Here is a 27,420-nt window from a genome sequence, read left to right as displayed (position 1 = left end):
CTTAGATTGAGTTCCCGTAGCATTTGACACATGTTGCAGGTGTTGTTTCATTGCGTGGACCAACTTTGTTATTCAGAAAGGATGTTTTGCCACTTTCTAGGATAACAGCTTTCAGGCTTGTGCAGCTTATTGCATCCCGTTTTCCCGAACATGTCCACAGGTCGAGACTCTCTTGAGGTGTATCAGTTTCCTCGCCACATTTATAAAGCAGCCGATTCCGCACATTTAGCTCCCTATGCTTGGGATCTTTGCCTTGATAAAATTAGATATTTGGCTTATTGACGTTAATAAAGATAAATTATTCGCACCTATTTTTAAATTTTTGTTTAATGTGCCCTCTGTCGATGCAATTCTCCTGCTCCCCGGCTACAGATACACCCCAAACTATAGACGAAAGCTTGAATAAAAGGCTATTAAATTCTGAATCCAAAAAAAGTGTATTTATTTATTGTTGAGTGTGTAACAAATATCTTGAGAAATTGTATTAATATATATTATTTTTAACATAATTTGAGAAATGCAAAAAGTTGTTCTTGTATGAACAGTTTTAGGTCTTAACCAAAAAATATTCTCATTGAAAAACCCTAAAAAAAGCTATAATATGTAACTGAAAAAAAGATATTAAAATTAAAAAAAACTAAGTGAAATCAAATTTAATTTGTTTAGTATATCAAATTTTATTATATCTACCTATCTGCATACATGTGTACATTTTGTCTATATTTATATATATTTAATAATATAAATATAATATAATAATATAAAACATCAAAAACTGACATTAATATTTATTTAATTTCTTCTTTTACCTAAAGTCGTCGTTGCTGAATTAAGGAAGTAAGAAGATATGCAATTCGCAAAATATATACAAAGGTCTGCACATATATATAAACATTGTATATTGTTGATACATGGTATATACATTGAAAGTCTCGCAAGATGTTTGTATATTTAATTCCACTAAAGAACAGCAAGTGCAGCAGTCGGAAGAGCTCGCAATTTGCATTGCAAATGATTGAAACAACTGAATTGAAGTTCTGGGAAAATAATTTAACACTAAAGTCAATACATACATATGTAGATCTATGTTAATGACTTCCTTTATCAGTGATCCTAAGAATAACAAAGTTGTTTTTTTACCACATTTAGTTTGCATACCAATGCCTACATTTCAATCCATTAGACAATTTAATTAAATGCATTTATTTTTGTATTGCAAGTGTATCAAAATTTCATATTTCGCTTTTAATGTTTTAAAATAAATAGCTTAAGTTTCAAACTAAAATTAAAAAATTTCATTTTCTTCTAATACAGGTATCGATACCTACTACTATCGATTCCTTAAACATCCACTGAGATATATTGTATCGTAGAATATATCGATTGCATGTTCATCGCTAGCAGAAAAGGCGAGCAAGTAAATGTTAAAAAAAAAGAGCAAACAACAGCAGGCGTGTTGGTGGCGAATTGTTTATTAAAGTGAGTAATATTTTAGTTGAATCTGTGAATAAAAATAACTTACAAACTGTTCACAGTATTTGGCTGTGTGGACAATAATTTGCAAGCAACGCTAAGAAACGAGTTTTAAAGTACCCCCCACTCGAGTCGCAGAACTAAGAGTGTGTAATAAAAACAAAAACAAATTTTATTGCGTCGTCTACGCGTATGTATGTATGGTTGTGCATCTCTTTTCTATTGAAATTACAAAACATTAAATTTTGTGCAGTACTAGTTAAAGTTCCCAGCTATCGTTGTTAGTGGTTCCAGTATATTCCCTTATTTTGCCCACGTACCCATTCGAATTTCTTGCGCTAGCGGTTGAGTAGCGTCATTTCAGGGCACACAGCTTGATTTATTAATAATTTGTATATGCCAATACATATACAAACATTCATATCTGAATATGTGTGCCAATGATTTTAATTGTTTTTGCTCTTGCTATAGCCGTAGCCGTAGCCGTAGACTCTTTGCCCTGTTTGGTAACGTCATTCACCTTGACTCCGACTCGACGAGTGCAAAAGTCGTTTGAGCGCTAAAACGGTGAAGCATTTGTTTGTATATATATATAAATGTATATATGCATACATGCCTGCACATACACGCGTATATATATTTAGTTTTGTTGCTGTATTTTCTACTTTGGATCGTTGCGCTTCATTACGCGTTTAATAAACTTCAGCCATATACAAAATGTGCTTGGACGTTTACTAGCTTCTTGTATAGCATTTTATATTCAATTGGATCGCTTATCAGCTGTTCGTGGCTCCTAACGGTGCTTGCCAGATTATCACTACATTTCCAATTGGATGTTTGCGCATTACACGTACTTAGCGAGCATTCACATCTGTGTGCGTGTGTGTGTGCGTCTAAAGTTAATTTTTCTCTAACTAGAAACACTGTCCACTTGCATCTATGACTAATGCGTAAACATTTTAATTGTACAAATGAAATATGCTTTCATATTTTGTGGTCATTCAATACCAAGAGTTCTTAAAAAAATACCAGAATTTAGTATTAATTCTGTATAACATTTTGGTTCAATTATATATAAAAATTAGTATTTTTCTAGTCAATCCTCGTCATATGCTCGGTGCATTCACTTTGTGTTTATTTTCCCCCAATTAAATAATTAAACCATTACATTTTATAAAGAGTCGTCAGACCCCCTAGTCGCACGACCTTTAAACTGATTAATCGTCAGTTTTTATATGCGCTACATATGTATGTGCTATATTTTATTATATACATTGTTATGTGTGCTCACCCAAGATCAGCAACACGCTCGCAGTACCTTTTGCCAGCTCTCATTCTTCTTTCACTCTCTTTACCTGGCTCTCTGTGTCTGTGCTTTCGATTAGTTTTGGACTCGTTACACTGTGCAACAAGGATTTAAGAGTATAATTTATAAAGAACTGCTTTTAAGAGAATACAAAAGATTTAGATTATCAATAATGATTTCTATGAAATGAAACATCTTTTAATGTCCTTCACTTATTTTTATAGTGAAGCTTGAAATTTTAAATACAATTCTCTCAGCCATACCTATTTTTGGCTTAATATTTCACTTAACTCTGCTAATATGTTAATTGATAAGTTAACGGTTTTGTCATTGATAACGGACTGATAACACTTTACAAAGAACACACATTTATGGCTCATATGATATATGTTAACTCTTTGATAAAGACTCGTACATAGAATACGTTTGGAAGCAAAAACTATTAACGGTTTTTTTAAGGTTTTCTTATATTTATTCTAAGCTGTTTGTCGAATGTATATTATTTTGGCCTACTACAAGTTATAATCGGTGCTGTTCTGGGGCTAGACTAGTTGATTATCTCGAGCATCGGCAGGTACAACGGCAGCGTCTCCATCGGGTCCGTGGGAGAGCGATCAAAGCATAGCGCGTGCCTGGGAGACGTCATCAGCTGACGTATGCCAAAAGCCACATCTTCGAAGCCAATGCGCTCGCTGGGCTCCAGCTGCCAACAGTTGAGTAGCAGCTGGAACAGATCCCCGTAGACATAGGCGGGCTGCGCTGGGCGCACGCCGGTGCGTATCGCTTCTAGTAGTTGTTGACTGCTGGCTATATTTGCATAGGGCGTACCGCCCAGAGCGCAGCACTCCCAAGCAACGCAGGCGAAGGACCATACATCCGACTTGGTCGTGTAGTGCTGATGACGCAACACCTCTGGCGCCAGCCATCGGTCCAGATCCAGCTGCTGGCCATTGTTAGTCACATAGTGCAGTGGACCAAAGACGCACAGCTTAAGTTTGGAGTCAGCGCACACGTAAACGCTGTAGCCGCACAGCTGCCGGTGTATCACCTGACAACTGCCCAAATACGACATGCCACTTGACAGCTCGTACATCCACTGCAGAACCAGTTGTTCCGATAGTACTGTTAGGCGTGCCGCAGGCGCTGGCTGACGGCTCTCGATTAAGCGTCGCTTGAGGCTCACACGCTGCAGCTCAAAGATCACATAGAACCAGTCAGCGCTTGCCGAGATTCCATAAAAATCTATGAGTAGTTCGTGACGGCGTAATTTCTTTAGCTGCCGCAGCTCACGCAATAGTTGTGCCTGCGACACACCGCTCAGGTCATCCAGCGATAATACGTGAAGTGCACAGTCCTTAACAGCGTCGCCCTCGCTGAGCCGTCCGGTTATAATCTCTCCGTAGCGACCATCAGCAATAACATCATTAGCATTGAGGCGCAGAGCATTGCGTGGCAATTGCTCCAGTCCCTCGACTGCCATCTTGAACTGCTGCTTGAAGCTCTCCAGCGTGGGTGGCAGCTCGTCCTCCACCAAATATCCGTTGTTCTCTCGCTCGATGATGGGCGTCTGCTGCGTCATTTCGTGAGCGTTGCGTCTGCGGCCAGGCAACCCGCGAGCATGGCAGGTCTTGTAGCGCAAATAAAAGTAGGTAATAAGACTCAGAATCAAACAGCTGCCAAAGATCACACAGGTAACAGCCAGTGCTACCACCGACGATTGACCCTTTTCAAAGGTCGCATAGCTGAAGTCATCCAACGAACTGGCATGTTGTGCATGGCTGCTGCGCGTGTATAGCGTCTTGGTGATATTTCGCAGTGTGCTTACCTAGTGAAGACAAGTTGGGATTATGTTCAGACTGCTTGAGGTGTGTCTCTCTTCGCGTATTTACTCACCACACCCAAGCTGACATGCACATGGGAGGGCTTCTCCTGTTCATTGGAGAACTGATCCAGAGGCACATTGTGATAGCGTCCATAGCGTTTGTCATCGCCCACGACAAAGTGCCTGGTGCGATTGTCCTCCGGCCGATCGTAGTCCAGCTCAGCGGCTATGTAGTAAGGAACGCCGGTCTGCTGCGCCAGCTGCCAGCTGCCCAGCAGTTGTGCATCAAATGGCTGGCTCAGCGCATCGTCAACAAATTCCACAATAATCAGTAGCTTCGTTACCGGTCCGTTGTCGTTGTATACGGGTGCTAGCTCCACGGTTATGCTGTCCTTCGTGCGACTCAGAACTTTGGGTTGTGCAGGCGCTGGGCTGGGTAAACCTACCTCGGTGCTGGCCTTAAGTGTGGCATGGCCGCACTCGCTCTTCTCTTGTTGCTGTTGCACACAAATGGCGCGAACACTGATGTTGTAAAGAGTTGCAGGATGAAGATCGGTCAGTTCGAAACGTGTCTCCGTGCTCTGCACTATGAATTCGGGCTGCAGAAATGCGGGCAGCGTTGAGTAAGTCTGTACAATCTGACACTTGATTAGAATGTTGGCTATTTGCTGAGATTGTGCCGCGAGAGCCTCTGCGCTGCCAGCCAGCAACAGCTTCTTCGACTCATATGCATCCCAGGCCAGGCTGATGCTGTTCTCCGTGCTGTTGACCACGCGCAGATGGTGCGGCGCTGGCTGCCTCAGCAGCGTTGTGGAGTAGTATGAATGCACACCCACGCCGCCGCAGTACTGTGCCTTGTTAGCCAGGCATCGGGTGTAGCAGAGCTGGTCGTCCTGCTTTTCTTGCGGCTCCAGTTGATTGGCGCAAAAGCACTTCTCGGCAGCTAGCACTGCGTATCTGTGCCCCTGATGCTCACAGATTTCTATGCAGGTTTGTGGCATCTTCGCGTACACCGATTCCTTGAGCAGATCCGTTCGGGCCGTATAGCACCCTACATAATAGTAGACGGGCTCCACGGCCAGAAAATCCTGCGACTCCTGCACGGACACGCAAACATAGTTGGACAACAAGCAAATGGCCACGAGGTACATAGATGCAAGCTGCTGCTGCCAGCTTGCGTTTGGGCGGTGTCCACACTGCATGTTGTGACAGCGCAGTCAGCTTGGCGAGTGATGGAACCTCGTGTGCCCAGGTATACTTTTGGTGCGGACCTTCTAGTTTGTCACTATAATTGAAACTAATTAAACACTTTTTGCAGCCTAATTTAAACAAATTATGCCTTTATTTCTCTTATATTGCTTTCCCCCTGGCACGTCCAATGTTTTTTTCTTGCATTTTAAGCGCTGCTCAGAACGCCACTATTAATGCTGCTGCTGCTTGCCTCGTTTTGCTTTGGTCATTGTTGTTGCTGTTGCTGTTGCTCTCAGCAACCATTCCAGTTGACTAATCATGCTGCCAGCGTCGACGCTGGCGTCACTGTCACTGTCACTGTCGTCGCAACTGTTGCTGTTACTTTTTGCTAGCGTTGTTTACATCGCACAACGATAAATACCTGCTAAGCCGAAGCGAGACAGCCATTGTGTTGATTGCCATCGAACGTGTCGATCGAGCCATATAGTCGGCTCTGTCTAACGTTGATGTTCTGAGCACAGCTTTGACAACACGAAAGACATAGTAAGACGGTGTTGCCAACAGTGTATTAATATTTTTAAGCCCAAAAGCTGACACACTAGAAACCAACAATATCATAAATAATAAGAGACGTGTGACTTTTGTCACTTTTCGTTTATTGTTGTTAATTAAAAAATATAATTTTAACAGCTGCACCTGGCTGATCTGACCAATCTGGCAGCGGTTGCCAGAGAGAGAGAGGGAGAGAGAGAGAGTGCCTCTGGTCTAGAGAGAGATTGACGAAGATAGCTCTCTCTTGAAGCTCGTTGAATATGCGAACAGCGAGCGAATGACTTGCGTAGCGTGTTGAGTTTAGTTGGTTGACAGTGGCGCCGACTGTCGCAACGTCGGTTTTGTCTGTTAACTCAATTTGATAAATATTGTAACTAATAGGAGGAACGTACATGTGCAGGTACATGTATATATTCTGTTGAGAATCGCGTATCTTGCTTAGGTATGGCTGATTTGTTATTATTATTACTGTGTTATTCTATATGGAACTAACCGCCTGCAGACATTACGTAGTTTTGATTAAGCTTGCAATTAAAATTTACAGCGTTGGCCGTTGGCGTAGCGACAAAAAATTGTCAACGTCATCAGCAACAGCAGCGGCGAGTGACCTGGTCAGCAAAACATTTCAATATTATTTCAGAATACATTTGGAAAATCAAATTCAGTATGTTGATGTTAATCGAATTGTGTGACGACTTAGCAGAAAAGAAGCAACAAAATTCCAAGTTGATTACGTGCTAAAGCTACGCACCTGAATTAAACAAGCCGAACAAAATTCATTTTCCGTATGCCACCAAAACTAGCGCATAGTTGAATTTATTTTTGGCCTCGTCTCATAATTGCAGGCGGCCTGACACATTATGCCACAATCCCATGCCAAAATTCAAAAGAGCACACAGGCAGGCAGACAGACAGACGGACAGCCACATACGCAATTGAATAGAACTTGCGCAATTAACCGTTAGTTCAATTCAGTTGCCGCTTCTGATCTAGCGGAGAATAGGTCCGTTATATATACATGCATACAGAGAAATGTACATACATAAATACATATGTATATATGTATATATATACATATATACATGTCGTCTACTTTCCGTGTACAAAGCAACTATTATTAAATCTTTCAATTATTTTATTTTCTTTTTGCAGAACTTCAAAACAATATCGAAAACCCAAACCAGTTCATTTGCATTGCAAACACGCGCGCTCTCACACACACACACACACACATAGCTAACTCATGGAGAGGACAACAATGAGCGGCTCGGCGGTGCAAGTGATTAATGCATCCGAAGAGCACACATTCTTGCTCAACGAGGATGCGCTCAGTGAGGTGCTAATGCGGGCTGAGGTCAAAGATCGCTACGTTTGCGTTGTTTCCGTAGCGGGTGCGTTCCGCAAGGGCAAGAGTTTTCTGCTCGATTTCTTTCTTCGCTACATGTACTCAAAGGTATAGTGGATGCAATTCGTTTGCTTGAAGCTTGTTAATTTAAAGTGATTTTGCAGTATGTACGACATGATATCACGGACTGGCTGGGCGATGAGTCGGAGCCGCTATCCGGTTTCTCATGGCGTGGCGGATCGGAGCGAGATACCACCGGCATTCTAATGTGGTCTGACATATTCCTGCACGATTATCCCAATGGCGATAAGATTGCCATCATTCTGTTGGACACACAAGGTGCCTTTGACAGTCAAAGCACCGTACGCGACTGTGCGACAGTGTTTGCACTGAGCACAATGCTATCATCGGTGCAGATATATAATCTCTCACAAAACATACAGGAAGATGACTTACAACATCTGCAGTTGTTCACCGAATACGGTCGACTAGCGCTGGCAGACACTGGCAAGAAGCCATTCCAGCGTTTGCAGTTTTTGGTTCGTGACTGGAGTTTCCCGTATGAGGCGGAATACGGCGCTTTGGGTGGGGACAAGATACTTAAGCGTCGTCTGGAAGTGTCGGACAAACAACATCCCGAATTGCAGTCATTACGTCGACACATTTCTTCCTGTTTCACTGAGGTCGCCTGCTTTTTGATGCCACATCCTGGTCTCAATGTAGCCACAAATCCTCAGTTCGATGGTCGTCTGCAAGATATAACGCCAGACTTCAAGAACAGTCTCAGAACTCTGGTTCCTATGCTCTTGGCGCCAGACAATCTGGTCTACAAGGAAATTAGTGGTCAACGCGTCAGAGCTCGTGACCTTATTCAGTACTTCCAGTCGTACATGAGTATCTACAAGGGCAACGAGTTGCCCGAGCCGAAGAGCATGTTGGTGGCCACGGCCGAAGCGAATCACTTGACTGCCGTCGCGGCCGCCAAGGAGCTGTACAATCAGCTCATGGAGGAAGTGTGTGGTGGTACGCGGCCTTATTTAAGTACTGCACACCTCGAAACTGAACATTTACGCATTAAGGACAAGGCCTTGTTTCAGTTTGCCACGAAACGCAAAATGGGTGGCGAAGAGTTCACAGAGAGATTTCGCCAACAGCTGGACGCAGATTTGGAGGACGTGTTCGTCAACTATCGGGCACATAATGAAAGCAAAAATATCTTTAAGGCAGCGCGTACGCCGGCCGTGTACTTTGCCTGCGCCGTCATCATGTATATAGTTAGCGGAATCTTTGGCTTAGTAGGCCTCTACACGTTTGCCAATTTCTGTAATTTAGTCATGGGTGTTGCGCTCCTGACGCTAGCGCTCTGGGCCTACATAAGGTGGGTATCGGCATCTGACTTGCCAATAAATGAGCGACCTCCTTAACTAACTCTTTATCCATTTGCCATACCCACAGATATAGCGGAGAGCTGAGTGACTTCGGCGGTAAGCTGGATGAATTTGCAACGCTCATGTGGGAGAATGTAAGTGTGATTTGCCAAGATGCAAAACAATGCTTAACTTAACTTAATTGCAGTTCATGCGGCCAATCTATCACGGCTGCATGGAGAAGGGCATACAGCATGTGGCCACGCATGCGACTGAGGCTGCCATTGGTGGCAGTAGTAGCGGTAGTCGGTCGTCTGCCAATGCTGTTAATGGCAAGGTGAAGCGTTCATGAGAATACGCCCAAGTCACGCAGCACAAGTCGCAACCTCCTGGGACACATAAGCCACAAACGACTAACAACAATAATAATAATAATAACAACAACAACAACAACGTTGCATGCAAATCAAACAAAAAAAGCAATTATCAGAACAATAGCGTTGGCGTCGGTGGCGGCTTATTGAGTAGCATTTGGGGCAAGATAAGTGGGGTGAAAACTTTACCTCAGACAACGACCCACTGCTCCGGCTCCAATTCATCTACAGCAGCCGTAAGCAGTCGCAAAAAGCGCAAATCAAAGCGCAATTAATTAAGTCCTGTAGCCGCTTTTATCAACATTTGAAATGTCGTCGCCGTCGTCGTTTGATTTGTATAAATTTAAGCCCTACATCGGATAGAAACAAAAATCTAGTAGTTAATCGCCCTGAAAGGAATATTGTTTTTTATATTACATACACTACTTTAATGGCTCAGCGTAGCGCGAAGTAATATATAACTCTATTTAATAATATACTTAGTAAGTGGCTCGTATTTGTTGAAAATCAAATTTTAAATTGTTTTTTATATGCATATATATTTACTTATATTGAAAAGAAAACTGAAGACCCAATCCTTAACGCTGTAATATAAAGAAATCGCTAACGAATTTAAACTTGTTTAATTTCCCACATTTTCTTTCTGTCCCTCATTTATAAAGTGAACTGTTCTAATTCTAATTCTAATCCTAATCATAATTCTTGCCCCTTGCACCTTTTGCTGTAGAAAAAGAGTAAGCAATTTAAACATGTAAAAATCAAATAAAACGCACTTTGTTGTTGGCTCGTTTGTTAAACGTACTCACCATATTAATCAACCTTTGTTTTTCAATTGATTTCGCCTTTTAGAAATTAGGATGAATTATTGCCATCTACTCTAAACAGCTCTCTAATTTGGTAAAGGTATTATATTTATACGATATTTTAGTTGATTTAGTTATTGTAATAAATGTATAGCAATTACGAATCGATTATGTTTAAAGATGATACGATACTATCGGATATATTTTAATCAAAAGCGGAAGTAAAATACATCAAGTTGGTTTTTTTGTAATTATTCATTCATCTTTCTTGGCTCAGTTCTTGGTAGTCTTGCAGCAGTCTTTCGGCTCATTGCCCTCGCCAGCGCCCTTCACATTTTTGCAGCAGCAACTGCTCGACGTGGCCTCTGCTTTCGGAGAGTTGCAGCCGCATTTTCCAGGCGTGTCGCATTTGCACTCCTTGGAGCACTTGTCCGCGGTGCATTTGCATGCTGCATGAAATATTAATATAAATATAAATAATTTTTATTATATATGGTTTTACCCTTTTCGCATCCTACACAAGGCATTTTCTCACAATAGTTGCTTTGTTCTTGTTGAAGAAAGTAATGAATTGTGAAAGTAGCAGTCAGTGCACATGTGTGTGTGTGTCTATATCAATTTGACATTTCACGCAGCGCATGCGCTTGAATATAAAACTGGGAATCGAATTCAACAGGTAATCAATAAAATGACATTTCGACAATATCTGAAAAATATATGACTCTGCTTTCAGGGCAGTCTCAGTTGTTCACTCAGAGAGTAATTCAAAATAGATATGTATATTCCCAATAAGAATCAGTATAGACGATACCAAATAGTTAGACCCGACCGTTGTTTCTATTCAAAATAGCCTTAAATAAGAACAACATGAACACAAGCCATGTTGAGTGATTAAGTGAACAATAGGGTAGAAATATCTATCTATTCTCAAGGAGTAATAGAATTGTAATTGTGTCTTGATTTTCGATTTGTATATATAATACTCGCAAATCTAGATTTTCCAGAGAGAGAGAGCGACATATATGCAGCAAAATACGTTAATCTATAATAGAAATACAGAGAAATCCATTTAAGTCCTTTTTCAACTATATGTTTCATTACACAATATTTAGACTTATATTCTGCATGGTTTTATTATTTGCTTATGAATCTGTATTTGTTGATCAACATTACATACTTTAGATTTCGATCGTTTGCTGTGGCTTAAGACTAACATTATATGCGCCCCTTTAAAGGGATGGTTTGTTTTTAAGCTTTGTCCTTTATGTTTCACATGGACTACTAACTAGACTTATGTGCGTAATTACAATTTATTCTTGCAAGAAGTAAAGAACGTAAGTTTTAATTATTTCGTATCGTTCAGCAATTTACAATGAAAATTGTCGCACATCCTTTGTTTAAAAAAAAATAGAGTTGATTAATTATATAATATCTGTTCATTTGTGTCTAACATACAGTTATAGTACACATGGATAGGGAGAGGAAGGGTAGCGACAGTGAACATGATAGGAAACTAAACCAAAAAGTAATTAGCAGCGTAAAACGTACCTAAAGGTTCTACTACAACATATATAGATATTAGCGTCTCGTAAGCCGTTTTTCAACTCAATTCATCATATCATTTCATTATCAATTGTTTGTTTTGTTTTTCATTTTTATGTTGCCCATAATGCTGTTGCTTTTGGCATTCGTAGTGCATAACAAGGTTCTCATATTGAATATATGTGTAAACTTTTTACTTAACTATCATTTTGAAATGGGAGTAATGTGATTTTTAATATTTTGGACAATTTACGGTCGTGGAAGTCTTAAAATAGTAACGTCATCATCATTATTGCTAACTGTATGTATGTATGTATGTATTTATGTATTTATGGATGTATATATTTATATATGTATGTGTGTTAATGCATGCATGTCTATGCGTGAGTGGGTGTGGGATGGATGTATGGTGCGCGAAGTGCGGATGTTTGTCTCCGCGTGAGTTCAATTTATATTTGAATTTTTTGTTACCGATTTAATATGTTGCTAGATTAACTTTAATTTCGTATTATTTATTCATTTGCTCAAAAGTCGTTTGCCCGAGCACAGGCCCGCCGAAAGCAAGCAGCACCAACCTTAGGTTGTTCAAATTTTTCCATGCAATTTCTGACCTTTGGTCAAACATTTGTAGTACTCTAGAGCTTAGCCATCACTTGATCCGCGGCTTGCGTACCATCAGTCCAGTGGCTTGCCGAAAAATAAAATGCTGAGCAAATCATTGAACGACAACTAAATTTGACTGGGACTCGTTGCCTGTGATGTGGGTGCAACAACTGTCGCTGGGGTGGCGACGGCTGTGGGAACAACAGTGTTTACTGTGTTTGCAACAGACTTAGTTGCAGGCGATGATTCATTGGGTTTGTCCATCTCCTCAACCTTGTCATTTGACTTGGATTTGACAGGACTCTCTGTGTCCATCTCAATGTTGTAGTTGCCTTGTGGCACATTGTCCTCGACCTCTGGAGGTGTTGAAGCACCTTTCGGCTTCAGCAAGATTGCAGCAGCAGCTGATGTTGATGCCTCTACTGCGAATTCATCACCAGGATGGTCCTTGCCTTGCGCAGTGTTCGACGCAATCGTTTCCCGTTTAATTATCGCGAAAATGCTTTGTATGTAGGACTCCATAGTGAGCAAGGTGCTTAGCCGTTTCTTACGATCCTCGTTCAGACGATCCTGTGCAGTTTTTTTGTTAGCTGATTTTTTATTGCGCTTAGGTGTCGGCTCCAATTCATCCTCAAGTTCAGTTTCATCATCTGATGAGGGAACCGATGCTTTTTCTAGGTTCTCGGATGCTGGGCTCTCCATACGCTCGTCTACGGAATCAACGACTGTCGCTGGTTCCACGACATTCTCCGCAACAGTAGTAACAGTATCAGTTGAGCTAACAGTATCACTGGGCGCATCCGTGGACACATCTGCAGCACTCGCATTGTCGACTACTACGACTTTCTCTTTGCTTTCCGTCAAATTGTCTTCTTTATCTGCCTCAGATTGCCCAGTGGAATGTGGTTCTTCTTTTTCTTTGGAAGAGTCCCGTTTTTGCTTCTTGTTGGGAAATTGGTCTAAAAATAAATATATTTAAAAATTTGTAATATTCTTTCATCTGATTCCTCTTTCCTCTTACCTCTTTCCGCATCCTTCTTATAGCGTTCACTCTTGTTAAGCAGTGCTCTTAGGGATCCACGCAGCTCCTTGCGCACTGACGTCGGCACACCAGTAGCTTGAGCAATAATGCGTATCGCAAATAGATCACCGCACAGCTCATCAATGTCATCCTTGGAGTGCATGCCATAGTTAATCGTGTAGATCATTCGTGCAACAGGAAGTTGCGCTGCAACTTTGTGATAGTATAGCTCCAAAAACTCTCGCACAAATGCATCTTTCAGCATGCTCCGCTCGTCCCTTAGCACATTATGCAAATATTCTATTAGCAGCTGATTCCTCACAAGCAAATCTGAATATCTAAAAGCAAAAATAACAGATATGGAAAGTACAGTAAGTACACACAGCACATTTGAAATGCGGATATAGTTTACTCACTTGTTTGTTAAGGCATTGTTGTGTATGCCCACCCAAAACTTGGGAAAGTAGTTGAAATGCAACGGTGTTGACTCTATGGCTACCAAGCAGTGAAGTTTGACCAGCGTGTCGTTGAGTGTGCCTGTGTTGACGCACATTCGCAGCATGACATCGATAAAGTCATGATACGGCCTGTAGAAGGCATCCACTTGTGCGTCGTACTCGGTGTCAAGACCGCGCGGCGTCAACTCCGACAAAGCTATACACATTTGCACCATCGGCCTCGGGGGACGAGGTGAGTTCTTGGAACCTAATGGCCAGGGCGTCTGTTTGGCACCACGTCGTGGAAAATAGGGTCCTAATGGGCCAATCGCGTTGGGTGCATTGGCCACTGATAAATGGCAGTTAATCAAAATAGGCGCCAAAATGGTCGTAGCCTCCAGGCTGGTGTTGCGAACCAGCTCCTTGAGCACCTCGAGTGCCATGCGACTGATTTCGGGCGAATTAAATGTATTCAGAAGCGTGGCGAGACGTTTAATTGCATCTGGCAAAGCCTTTGCGAGGGCTGAATGCTGATGCTGCTGGCGCAAGAAATGTTGCTGCTGCAGCTGCATTTGCTGCAATTGCAGATGCTGCTGCATTTGCTGCTGCAGTTGCTTCTCTTTTTGCTGGGGTGTCTGTGGCGCTTGGGTACATTGTGATTGCTGTTGTTTCTGCAGCAATTGCTGCTGCTGAAGTTGCAGTTGCTGTTCCAGTTGCTGCTGTTGTTGCTTTTTTTGCGCTGGGTTATCTGTGCGCATGCGTAGCGTCGCCAGCAGGAGCACCATTTCTCCAAGGAGATCCAATAGATCTCCAGCCACATGGCAGGCGGTGGCTTCGTGGTGCATGGAATGTAACGTGTGCAGCGCCTCAAAGCACATCTCAATGCCGCCATTGAAGATGACCAGCATGCGATCGTCGTCATTGTCCACTGTGTTACAGGAATATATATAATATATAATATATCAGTTGATGAACATATATTATTATTTATACTATAATTATAGTGAAGCATACTGATAGCCGAAAGGACATAACAAGAATATCTCGACTCTTGATCCTGAGAAAAGCTATTCTTAGCTGTTTACATCTATATTAGCATTCGATATAACATTATTTACGGGTTCTCGATATTAAAAAAGATGGAACGTATATTTCTGGCATTCAAAGATATATAGTATATATTCAATAGTTTTATGGACTATTGCAGAATAAATATATCTTCAAAATCAAATCCTTATCCATCCAACATTTAATCGTTGGATACGTATCCTTATATGCATTACATTACCCCCCTTATCCCCTTTGTATATAAGACCGCACCATTTTTGAAATAAATCAGTATGAATTACAATAAACACATAAACAAATAGGTAATCTTGGATCTGTACCAAGGACTAAAAGAAACACACAGCAAATTCTTTAGAGATAAAATAAAATTATAAAGCTATACATTCATAAAAACTTACCAAGTATTTTCAGCGCGCTAATCAGCGTTGACCAGGAGACCCGCGCATCCAGACTGGTTGTGTACGATACAATAACGGAACGCCTAAAAGCTATGACATCGAGTTTTTCCTGTTCATTGGCATCCGGATGGCGGGTGGCAAATAGTGCCATCAACTTGAACAGTTCATCGACAGCAGCTGCATACTGAGTGGGATGTGGCGTAATGTTCTTGAACGCCCACTGTAGATTTTGGTGCTGCGCTAATTGTCGGGTGAGTGCCCGGCTTTGCTCGCAACACAAACGCAGCAGCCCATAGTAAGCGGGCAGCATGGACCGATTGTAAGTAACAATCTCCGAGTCATCGTGGTCGGCACTAAATGGAAACAATCAGATTAGTTAAAGCAAAATTGTGTTGAATTGTACATGATTATCTTACAGTATATAATTAAATGCAATGTTTCGTGTTATCTCAGGGCAATTGGCCACTTGGGTTGCGTTTTCCGGACAATCCACAAGCGAGTGATGCCAGAAGGTGAGCAGTGCGTGCTTGTTGTGATGCGCCGGAACACTAGGCTCAGAGAGACGCGGATGAAACAGCTCCCACAGGGAGCGCATAAACGAACCTATCTGTAAACGAAAAACAAATATTTAACCTGCTGGGCACAAGTGAACTGCCAAACTTGCCATTAGTTTTTCAGTCTTTGAAACCATACAGTAGCTGAGCAGGTTAAAATAGGCCGTCAGCTTCGTGGTACCATGTGCTCCTATGTCTGCATAGACACGTGCTGGACGTAGCAGACGCAGCAGCAATGTTATCACTTGATGCAGCACGACTTGGGCATCGCTGTTAATGTCGCTGCAAGGCAATAGGGAAACAAGACAATTTGATAATGCTGAATATCACGATAACTAGCTAAACAGCATTTACCGGTAGCTGTGCGGGTTGAGAGCCAACAACTTATGCTGTGAGTGAGCGCGAAAGTTGGCTCGAAACGGTTGCGATGGCACCAGCGCCACTAGCAGACAGGCAGCGGCTATAAAATTAATGGAAACTAAAATATAACGCCCATACATAAAAATGTCAGCTAACTTTGCCTACCATTTCTTACACGCGTATTATCGTGCGCAAGCAGAAACTGTTCCAACCACTGCTCGGCGGACTGCAGGATCCAGGCATGGGCTATTTTATTTTTGGTTGCCTGCAGGGAAAGCCAGTCGAGCACTGACTGTGGACAGTATTCTGCTGCATCCCACATGCGTGGCAGTACGAGTTGCGTAAAGCAAGGCAGGCCAACGGGTCCGCCCTGCGTCTCGGTGAGCAAAGTGAGCAGCTTGAAGAAAGGCGCACAGAGCTCGGTGTGTTTGGTGACCGATGCGAAGAGCATGCTGATGATTTGTGTAGCCAAACGATCATCCCAGCGACAGAGCGCATGGATTAAATGCTTTGTCTGGTGCGGATTAATGCCATCCTTTATTTGTTGATACAAAAATGGAAAGCCCTACGAAATATATGTGAAATAAATATATATATATATATATATAACACATAAGCAATGAACAAAGCAAAACAATTGGTAATAGGATTAGACATTGGATTGGTTTGTTGGTGGATTTATGGATTGATTATTGATGGTTAGACGATGGTGGTGCTTGGATGATTGATTAGATGGAATATATAACGCTTTCGAGCTTTTTCAGTATCACCTTTCCACCGGCAATGGCGTTGAAGTCTTTCGGCGATAGACGCAATCGAAAATCAGCGCCCCGCGAGCGCTCGACAAGACTAGCACACAATGCAATCATTTTATCAAGCGATGCTGGACGCATTTTTTCTACTGAGAGAGCCTCATCTGAAGAGTTGTCCTCATTATCTGAGCTGATGTCAATCTGTGTTAAAAATTTAAATTGAAAAACATAGCTCAAAACATTATTTCAGAGTCAACATACACTATCTGTTTGTTTATGGCCAAGGTAGAAGTCGACCAGGCTTTTAAGTACGCCGATACGCAATAAAAACATGGCCTCTTCATCTCCCATGCGTGAGAATTCACAGAGCAGGCTAAAGTACTCGGACAGGTGGCGCAGATGAGAGCGCGCTCCATGTTCCAATAGGGAAATTAGTGAGCTTATAAACCGCGTCACACATGATGCTTGTCCAATCAGCTCCCGGTCATTCTCGTCTGTATCCACGCCGAGATACAGATCAGCATGCGACGCGCTGCGGATTATAAAAAAAAAAGTGAAGTCCATTGTAAAATATCACAAATTTTCCGTAGCGAACTTACCGCAATCGCTGTATAACATGGACGACCAGACGTTGGAACATTTGACGGACCATTTGATTTGGGCATTGAATTAAAACCTGCACGGGCCAAAAGGGTTCAACTGACATATGTGATAGGAACCATTCACAAGCCTCTTCACTGGCATTAAATTGCTTCGTTAGCAGTTCTACCCAAGGAACCATTGTGGGCTGCAAATTATAGATTATATTTCACATAGAGCATGTCAACACTAAATATAATTTACTTAGTTCTTACCTTTTCCTTGGCATGTATGAATGTTTCAATGAAGAACGACACGGACAACTTGGCGGCCATGCAGGTGACGTCCGTCTCCGAGATTAACGTCTGTGGTATGTGGCCGCAAATTTGCCACATGAAACTGAAGATAAGGCAATACGTTGATTTCGAAATTATATTTATATACATTATACTCACTTAAAGTAGGTATGCTCAAAGATATTTCGATCTTGCAAGAATTGTCTGTTGTCTTGCCAAATCCAATCTTCTAGCTCCTTGCTTAACAAAGGACGAAACTGCTGTAGTTTAGTAGTTACTTTGGCTTCCGCGAGAACGACCGCCTTTGAGGTTGACGCCTGCGGTTCATTGTTGTTATTCGACTTAATATTATCACAATTGGCTGTTATTTGCTCCTTTTCCTCGTCTTCCTTTATTTGAGTCGGGTCTGGCTTTTCAGTTTGTTCCTTCTCCAGTAGTTTCTCAGTCTCTATCTTTAACGGAGCCGCTTTATCTGTCTGTGCCTTAACTGGTTCCGCATCGTCCACTGTAGTGGGCTCTTTACTGATGTTGTTGTCCGCTTCAACTTTGGGTTGCTCCTCGGTTTCTGGTTTATCCTCATTAGTGGGACTTGGCGTTGGGGTTGCCAACAGTTCAGAGTGCCGACGTTGCAGGTGCTCCGGCAAACGACGTTCATAGAATAGCATGTAAGCTGAATTGGTCTTTTCAAAGCTAAAGTCCAAATACTTTTCGGTCACTGAGTCGTATGTCTTGCTCTATAAAAAGGAAGCAAAAACCAAAATTTTAACTTTCGATATAGATCTGATTATGAAGATATTTAGCTTACAGTCATTTCGCCGCCAAAACACTCGGCCGCTATTTGCGACGGGTCAAACGGTTTGACTTCGGCATCATTGAACAGGAACCACCGCTCGTGCGGATGATAATTACTTTTCGTGCGCTCCTTGATAAAGCTATAATAATGCCCACCGTCTGCTGTTCCTGTGTGCACTGTGACGCCAACCAATTCGTACCTGAAACCAACAATTATTAGCATTCCACTTGCTGGTCTAATGGCCAAAACGGCAGCCACTTACTCATAGCACTCCTCGATATCTGCGTCCAATGTGGCTTCAGCCTTTTCATTCTCAGCCCCCTCGTCATTCTCGTTCTCTTGACGTTCGCGTATTCGCTTCTCACGGTCTTCCTTGTATTGCTGCGGCATCAGCGTCTTCTCTACGTAGTGGCACATATTGAGTCGCAAGGGAAACGAAAAGTGCGTGTTGACTTTCTCCTTCAGCATGGTCACCATATTGAAGGTATACCGCATGGTATTGAAGCACAGGATCTGTGGCAGCTTCTTAAAGCAGGCACGCTTCTCAGCACGCACCTTTTTACCACACTGTGAGCAGGTGTACATGTTGTCACCCTCGAGCGTATCCTTGACAGTCACCTCATCCAACGACTCTTGCAAATTTCGCATATCCGCCACTTGGCAACGAACCGTGTAAAACTCCTCAGCGGTGCGCGAAACGTGACCGCAGTCCAACGAAACGACATTGTTGCTTAAAGTGCCGCAGAACAAGCGTTTTACCAGGTGCTTCAGATCTGGCGTCATTTCCTCCAGCTTTGAAACCAGATCAATAAAGAACTCTGCCATATCTTTCTGCTCGCCCGTATTTAGAGGCTGATGATCCATCTGGTACACTCGGCAGAAGCTGCGCGGATTATACGCCTTGCGCTCCGACTCCAGCAGATATGCGAACATGCGCTGCAGTTCCAATAACGTGGGGGCATGCTTTTGGGCGCCAGCGGGCGGCAGACGCAATATTGCTGCACGCGCCTGTGGCATCATGTATAGGTGCTGTATGCAGGAAGCCATATAGCAGGTGGCGCCCAAGTTCGTGAGTCCCACATAGCCGCACTCGGCTCGTCCCTCGTCACGCGGCCAATAATCCCAGGGATACGGTTGCTTTGGACCAGATCTATGCTGCGTCAGCAGTCGACCATGCAGGTAGCTGTAGTTGGTGGCACAGCCGCGACACAGCTCCACGAGCAGATCGTAAGCAGCGGCACGCGATGTGGCTGATTTGCATTTCGGCTTTTGCCGGTTGGCGGGAGACGGCATTTCGAACAAGAATTCGATTAGCTGCTCTATGAAGCTCAAAGCCTTGGGCCTGTACTTGTAGCTGGTGTCGTACTTAATCAGATTAGACATAAGATTGAGTAGGCCCACCAACCCGTCATCCTGATAGCCATGCCGTAGCTCATGGTAGTCACGGCTAAGAATACTCTCCGAAATGCTCTCGCATAGCAGCTCTATATCGATACGCTCCTCGGCCACCATTTCAGGGGTTAATGTGTCAACAAGTCGTGCCAGTAGCCAAAAGTAATCCCGACATGCCGGTCCGTACGGCTCTTTGCCCTCCTCCGACAACAAAAACTGGGTGTGCTGCACAGACGAACTCATCTGCTCAGCTCGTGGCAGCAGCGCAATTAGTTTGTGGAGCAGCGGCGCTAGCAGCAGGCGATAGCTTTGAGCATTACCCAAACATATTCGATAGAGACCGGCGCAGATTTCGCGACGCACCGCTGGCTCTGGGTCTTCCAATATGAACTTCTGCAGCCAGTTGCATTGGTCCGGCTGAGACCAGAGCAATCGCCGTGCCTCTGCTGACGCATGCACAAAGCTCACTAGAATATTCATGGTAAACTGCACCAACTGTGCTCGACCCCAGAAACCAGTGCGAAGTTGATGGAATTGGTAGGGGAATAATAGAGAAGTGGCTCCGGCAGACAAGTGCTGGTGGACTTCGTCGCTAAGTATGCTTGAGAGACGCTGCAGGCACTGCGGCACCTCCATCAGCTGAAGCATGAACGCATGTGGCCGTGACATTAGCACATGCACATCCTGCGTCTGTAGCTCCTCGAAGCCCAACAACCAAAGGATGCGCAATAGGCTGGCCAAACAATCATGACGCCACTCGTTCAGCGCAAGCTCCTTGGGATGCGCGCTTTGCTGCAGCTGACCTGCGCTAAATATCTCGTACAGATGCTGCAGTCCACCGCACTTGATGAAAGCTTCGCTCCACTTGCTACTTTCACCTGGCGGCGCACTGCGCACAGGTGCTGGTGCTGCCACCGGCAATGTCGAAGTTGGCGAAGGCGGCGGCGGTGTGGTACAGCCCAGTGGGCGCTCTAGTTCCTGGCCATCGACCTTCTTCTGACGTTTGCAGTGTTGTTTCGGCTGGTTCTCCTTGTCACCGCCGCTTGCCAACTCGCTAATATCCACATCGCTGCCCGATCGTGGATTTGATATTAGCGATGTCTCCATTTCACCTCCAGCCAGTTCCTTGCTGCAATCACTGCTGCTGCTGCTACGTTTGGGTTCGGCGGGCTGTTCTATACTGTTGTGCCGCCTGTTCGTGCCCTTTTTGATGCGCGGTTGCTCACTTATAATCAGATTTCCATTGGATCCAGCACCAACAGGGGCACTAGGAGCACCAGAAGCAGCAGCTTGGCGCGGTCCACTGCTTAACGCTAGGCTCTCGACGATGTGCAAGGAATACATGAACTTTTGCAGATTGCTTGGATCAAGCAACTCTTTAAACTTATGCTTAATATCCTTGCGCTTATTGGCTAGCTGTTCCTGGTCTTCCAGTTGCTGCAGTTCGCTGAGATCGTTGACCAGGTTCTTAAAAGCATCTAATATATGCGGATTTGTGGGCAACATTGCCAAAATATCCCATACACGACGCGACAACAGCTGCGCCTTTGTGTGATGCTGCAGATGCACAGTTGATGATTGCGGCTTCATGTCGCCAAGCGTTTGCATCAGACAGAAGAGTTTTTCAAAGTATTTGGGCTGTAGGAGAAGAACTGTAGGCAAACATTCCTTGGGCGGTGGCGGCAACATCGATGGATGCTCGATATTTGTCTCTTTGCGACGAGCACCACGTCCACCCAGCGAAACATAAACGATTTGATTATCTTTAAAACCAGCATCGCCTAGGGAGCGCTCATCATAATCCGAAGTTAGCTCCTGGCCCTGTGTAATTATCCGGAGTGGACCATCGCTTAAGAGCAGACCCAACACAGGTGCCGCCATGCCCGATTGCAGGCTCTCCCACCACTTTGAAACCTCCGCCTTGAGATCAGCAATAAGATCACACGCGTGCATATGCAACAGACTTTTCTCCGAAAGACCTGCCTGTTGCAGAACAATTCGTAGGGGTGGCCCAGCGCCCTCGTTCTTCAGATTGCTGTGCGAGCCAATTCCCTTTCCCTCGATGGCCCAGCGGCGCAAATGGAATGCATAGCGCCGTCTAAATGTATCCAGATGGGTATTCAGAAGCAGTAATCCGCGCTGTACTCGCATTAGCGCGTTCTCATCCTCAATACTGTAAATATTAAGCATGAAATAAGTATTTAATAAGCATTTATAAAAAGAAAATCTACAGATATTCCAATTAAAGATTTATTATTTAGACGTCTATAAAATTAGGAATCCGCATTCAAAGATGGGAGCACACATTGTGAATGAGTGCGAATATTTTGATGTGACCACCCGTCAACTTACCATTCCAGTGCGGTAGCTGCCTGAACAAGATTGTCCATGCACTGAGATACAAATTCTTTTTCCAGACGCAGCTGCTGCCCCATGTAGTACATGTTTATGTATTGGATCGCAGCCAGCGATACCTCGTTGCTTTGAGCGCGCAAGGCGATCTTCCACAGGTGGTACATTCCCACGGCACTGGAGTTCGCACTGATGGTCTCGCTGTGCTTCTCGTACTCGGCCATTGCAATGCGCGCAAAGCTGCACAACTGTTGAAAGAGACCTAGTGCCACCATGGAAAATTCTTCAGGTCGCAGTTCGGGCAGCTTTTTTAAGTATAAGTGATGCAGTGCATCGATGCCAAGTGCATGCTGATCTCCGCCCTTTGTCTGAGCCTGTAGCCATGAGAAATAACAATCCGAGCACTCGGGATCATGCGCCAGCCACTCCCACAGCGCATCCAACTGCTCCAGCGTTAGGCGAAAACTCTTTGGTGAACCCACCGAAGAAAAGATGGATGAGAGAAACTGTAATCTCACAGAAACCTGCGTTTTGTGCGAATACAGTTGAAGGCCCAGTTGCTGTTGTTGCTGCTCTCCATTCTGGTTGATCAATAGCTCAGCATGCCTTCTGGCATAGTGCCGAATGTTATTGAAGAAGCACATCATCATGCGATGATTACGCTCCGCCCATAATGTCATAGTATGTGTGTCCGATGGTCGAAACTGCTGGAATGATGCAAAGAGCTTAGGCAGCAAGCGCAAGCTCACGATCACACTGCGATTGTTGGCCACGTTCTGCAGACAGCCCTCAATAAATTTTGTGCGCAGCTGGCGGTCCATGCTAAAGCAAAGCAGCGTTGCCAGCGCTTTCTCAGCCTCTAATGCTAAAGATTCGCCAAGTTGTCCCTAAAAAAAACGGAAAGAAGATATCAGTGAAGGTAAAGTTTACAGCATAACGAACTATTTACGATGCAATGTAATCAATCTATAGATTAATATTTAAAGATTTTATAAGAAACATTCCAACAATTCACAAAAGCAAATGTATTGCACTTACTATAAGCGCGTCTATTAAATCAATTAGAAGACATTAGAGATTGGTTCATTTTGTGTGGGAGATTGCACTTACAATTTTATCGTCCTGTAGCAGGTCCCAAAGCAGCGTATTGCCCGGCAGGCAAACATCGTTTAGCTTAAAAGAAGGCTGGTTGTTCGAAAACGCTGCGTTGCTGGTCTTCGGCGAGTGCAGTTGCTTGTTGCAGACTTCAATTAGATCCACATCTGAGTCAGACTTGGACTTGACAGCGGCTGCAGCAGCAACCGCGGCAGCTGCATTGGCCTGTTGTCTCATAGCCACTAGCGACTGTTGTGCATTGCCAGTGGCGACAGCTGCTGCCGCAACAGCAGCTGCAGCGGCGGCAACATTGGTTTCACCAGACTTTTGCATGGCCATGGCCGATTGAGCGGCCATCAAAGCAGCTGCGGCAGCTGCAAAGGCCGGAGCCACATCTCTACAATTCGGCGCAGCTACGCGTGCTCCATGCGAATTGACAAGTTGGGCCAATTCTTCCTCACACGGCGAAACGTCCTCGTCGTCAAAGTCTGCCAAGTTTTTCTCCGACTTGTTGCTCATAGGTGATGAGTAGCTACCATCGTTCTCTGCACCGCTCAGAAGTTCGCTGATGTTCGTCTCGGCAATGGCTCGTATATACGGACCTTCGCCGTGCAAATGCTTCAGCACCGCAGCGGGCACCAGTTGATGACCGGCACTGTCACTGCACTCATCGCTGTCAGCGAGAAGTTCACCGTCGCCATCGGCATCACCATCATCGCTGCTTGGCACATCCTCGACACCGTCCCAAATTTCCACCAGCTCATGTGGCAGAATCTGTTGCTTGTTGGTAGCTTTCGGCCGGCGTCGCTTGTTGCTTGTCTTCTTGCGATGGAGCTGTAACTCCAAAGCAGCTCGCGACTGCAGTTCCTCTTCGCTGCTCGTGTTGTCGATTATATTAACAATGCGATGGTTTCTGCACATGAAAGAAGATAACCCGTTTAAGTTATTTAATTTAACATTGAATATGGATTGACTTACTTAATGTCCACCTTTGCGATGTCGTCGCCGCTCATTTGCTTGGCCTTCTCGGTGGTAGGATCGCAAATGTGACGTCTGTGCCTGGCTTGCTTACACGGTGTTACCCCATCGACAGGACTTTTGTGACCACCACCACCGCCGCCACTTGCGATACTGCTGTCATCGGCCCCCACGTGCTCGTCCTCTGTGTTGCTGCCTTCAATGCTGCCGCTGTCCGAGCTGGAAGCCGTCACATTGGAGCCAAGCAAATGGTCTTGCATTAAATTCATTTGGCTGCGAGTGCAATCTCGCGTCCAAATTAACTTTGTCAGAGCGGACGCAATGTAAATGCTTTGTTCGGTATGCTCCTTTGGGTCCATACGGCAGAGCAGCGAATACAGGTGCATGGCCGGCCGTGGTGCCAGATTCTTTACTAGAGCCGGCAATATATCGAAAATTGTTTTCGAGCAATGCTTGAGTTGTGTCGCTTGCCAGATGAGTTTTATGTCCTCCTCGGAGATCTGATTCTCCACGGCGAGGAAGTTAAGGAGTACATGGGCTTGCTTGACAATTTCAACATGTAAATTCGGACCAAACAGATGCTGCACAATTTGATTTTCAGTTAGCCAATTCGCAATGCGTTGTCCAAAGAGCTCCACCTCGTTCACAGTTTCAGTGGTGCAAATCTCGTTGAACAGATTTATGTGAGCATTAATCTGGGCCATTCCTAAAAATAATTAACTACAAATTAAAGCGACTGACGTTTCCCACAATACCATGCAGGACATATTTTATTTAATATAATTACTTAAAAATATATTCTAGCAGTTTTCATCTTGGAAACATTAGGAAAATTATGAAAACATAAACTTCTAAGCTCTTTCCTTGAATTCTACACAATTTATTAACTGGTCCTAGCTAAGCATCTTGTAGTTTGCATTTTTGTTACGTGCTACATGTTGTTCTACATGCTACATAAGTTTGCCGCGAAACGTTATAAATTTTTGATTGATTCAGCATATAAAATAAAGACATTTTCTGATACTGATTGACAGTATTATATAAGATAATATAATAATCGAAGAGTATGATAAATAATCTAATCTTGGCAAACTGCTAACAATAATCCAAAACTGTGCATCATTAGTGTCAATTAAGGGAATGAGCTAAAGCTGGTTTCACAGTCGAACAGCCATTTGATCAATATGTCAATTCTGCACTTACCCGCCAAACGCATCGTCAATGTGGTCGATGTGAAGTACTTGAAGGCCAGAGCCAGTCCTTCAGTATCGAAGTTTACGGCCACATCAAGCGGATCCCGCATGGATGACCATACGAAGTCGGCCATTGCTCGTGTTGCGGCCGAGCGTAGGTTCTGATCGGAAAGCTTGCACATGTATTGTAGAATGCGGCTGCGTAACGGCACGAACAGTTGTGTGTTGCAGTGATAGTTGAGCCACAGTTTCACATTGGACACTGTAGCAGTCATGGAGTGAGCTGTCGATACTGGCAAATCTGGGTGTTCAAAGCACAGCGACATGGCACCAAAGCCTCCTGAATTGCAAAATAGGCTCACGTTGCGCAGCAAGTAAATGGGAAGATCGTTATCGTGGAGATCACAGATTAGAGCCAAGTGGTGCGCTTCCTCCGCTTGCAGATCGTCCAGACGCGAGTGCATGCCGTGCTTGTGGGCAATGTACAGCGGAAAGTTGAGCAGAAATACCTTGGATACGAGTACCAGCAGTTTTTCCACCTCAGGCAATATCCACGGCTCTTCTGTGTATTGTGGGTGTGCCTTGCTGCTGGTTGGTGGGGCTGGAGGTGGTGGGGATGGCGGTTTCTTGGGCGGGCCTGGGCCGTCGCCGGAGGCACGTTTTTCCTCATTGCCGCCAGCTTCCGCTAGTGTTGACCTACTTTCGTCACCAGCCGATGGTGGTGTACATGACGACGAAGACGTTAATTCCTTCTGCTTGGTCTCGCTTTCGATGTCATTTTCATTGTGTTGGGGATGCTTTTCGGATGTGGGTTTTCGCTGTGCTTGGGCAACAACTTGGGCAGCACTAGCCGTTAGCCGTTTGTAACTATCGATCAGATGATCAATATGCTTCAAGTGCTGCACCGTAAGACAAATGAGCGACTGGACAACTAGGTTAAACCGATCATAATTTTTGTTATCCCGGTACAAGCACATGCACTGACGCTGTGGCCACGACTGGATGTAATTAAATGTCGTCTCAATTTCGCTCTTTAGCAGCAGCTGAAACTTAAGCTCCGAACTGGCCACGCGAACCTCATCTGAAAATGTATAAAAAAAAGTATGTACATAAAGGGGGAGGGGGACAAGTGGGCGCAAGTTTAGACAGTTCTCACTGTATAAATGCCGACACATTTTGAGCATAAATTTTTGTTACTTACACAACTCCAATAGATTTTGGAAATCGGCGCAAACCTCGCACATTGCTCTAGTTTGTGCGGCTCCACCGAAAGCCGTAGCTGCTGCTGCTTCTACTTGTGAAGATCCGTTTGCTTTGCCGTTGCCGTTGCCGTCGCCTCTTCCGCCTCCACCAGCGTTCGCCGTTGTCGCAAAGTGCAATTTGTTGGTGGGCTTTTAGTCGATCTCTTCAGTCGTTCGTAGCGTCCATGCAATTCCATTTATATTGCCACTCACTCTCATGCACACAACACGCACTTGTCTAACATTGCATCCAAAAAGTACTCTTAAATTCTAGTAAATTTTTATGAATTGATATATTTTCTAGATATATTTTCTGTCGATAGGAAACATCGCTACTAGACGAACGATAGACCATCATAGAATGAGGTGGTCGGTCGATGATTTTGCTATTGCAACCCTGTATAGACGTTTAGCATGCTATGTATATAACACAATAACAAATTTTAATAATTCACATTTGCTCTGAAAATACAGCCTGGTGCCGATTTTGTTCTTCATTAATAAAATATTCAAGAAATATTATTACTTTATTT

General features: G+C 44.0%; 4 protein-coding genes across 8 annotated transcripts; 1 reads left to right on the top strand and 3 right to left on the bottom strand.

Annotated features, from left to right (window-relative positions):
- The first annotated feature begins 1,379 nt into the window (after positions 1-1,379).
- On the top strand, positions 1,380-10,227 carry LOC111593676 (atlastin). 5 transcript variants are annotated; one of them, XM_023306566.2, is made up of 6 exons: positions 1,380-1,479; positions 1,536-1,619; positions 7,497-7,797; positions 7,854-9,067; positions 9,145-9,211; positions 9,265-10,227. In XM_023306566.2, the coding sequence occupies exons 3-6, from the start codon at positions 7,588-7,590 to the stop codon at positions 9,406-9,408; spliced, it is 1,635 nt and encodes a 544-aa protein (XP_023162334.1). In that variant the 5' UTR covers positions 1,380-1,479; positions 1,536-1,619; positions 7,497-7,587; the 3' UTR covers positions 9,409-10,227. The 5 variants fall into 5 exon arrangements, with proteins under 5 accessions (XP_023162334.1, XP_023162336.1, XP_023162332.1 ...); XM_023306568.2 differs by lacking the exon at positions 1,536-1,619; XM_023306564.2 differs by lacking the exons at positions 1,380-1,479; positions 1,536-1,619 and adding an exon at positions 1,644-1,667.
- Positions 3,243-6,168, bottom strand: LOC111593675 (putative tyrosine-protein kinase Wsck). Its single transcript, XM_023306562.2, has 2 exons — positions 4,673-6,168; positions 3,243-4,604 (listed from the first exon to the last, which is right to left on the bottom strand). The coding sequence occupies exons 1-2, from the start codon at positions 5,801-5,803 to the stop codon at positions 3,327-3,329; spliced, it is 2,409 nt and encodes an 802-aa protein (XP_023162330.2). The 5' UTR covers positions 5,804-6,168; the 3' UTR covers positions 3,243-3,326.
- A 235-nt stretch (positions 10,228-10,462) lies between the features above and the next one.
- Positions 10,463-10,836, bottom strand: LOC111593677 (metallothionein-2). The gene is made up of 2 exons (XM_023306569.2): positions 10,736-10,836; positions 10,463-10,682 (listed from the first exon to the last, which is right to left on the bottom strand). The coding sequence occupies exons 1-2, from the start codon at positions 10,758-10,760 to the stop codon at positions 10,507-10,509; spliced, it is 201 nt and encodes a 66-aa protein (XP_023162337.1). The 5' UTR covers positions 10,761-10,836; the 3' UTR covers positions 10,463-10,506.
- Positions 10,837-11,357: 521 nt separating this feature from the next.
- LOC111593689 (ubiquitin carboxyl-terminal hydrolase puf) lies at positions 11,358-27,338 on the bottom strand. Its single transcript, XM_023306586.2, has 20 exons — positions 26,848-27,338; positions 25,657-26,727; positions 24,454-25,159; positions 23,491-24,388; positions 22,381-23,267; positions 18,899-22,201; positions 18,649-18,835; positions 18,003-18,577; positions 17,823-17,946; positions 17,568-17,755; positions 17,230-17,500; positions 16,987-17,169; positions 16,382-16,781; positions 16,211-16,316; positions 15,967-16,138; positions 15,719-15,909; positions 15,303-15,655; positions 13,816-14,764; positions 13,400-13,737; positions 11,358-13,337 (listed from the first exon to the last, which is right to left on the bottom strand). The coding sequence occupies exons 1-20, from the start codon at positions 26,888-26,890 to the stop codon at positions 12,505-12,507; spliced, it is 11,778 nt and encodes a 3,925-aa protein (XP_023162354.2). The 5' UTR covers positions 26,891-27,338; the 3' UTR covers positions 11,358-12,504.
- Positions 27,339-27,420: the final 82 nt, after the last annotated feature.

The sequence above is a fragment of the Drosophila hydei genome, unplaced genomic scaffold (genome assembly GCF_003285905.1).
Source record: "Drosophila hydei strain 15085-1641.00,03,60 unplaced genomic scaffold, DhydRS2 tig00008137-arrow-arrow-pilon, whole genome shotgun sequence".
NCBI lineage: Eukaryota > Metazoa > Arthropoda > Insecta > Diptera > Drosophilidae > Drosophila > Drosophila hydei.
The sequence above is the reverse complement of the archived record's forward strand: the minus strand, read 5'-3'. Positions and strand labels throughout refer to the sequence as shown.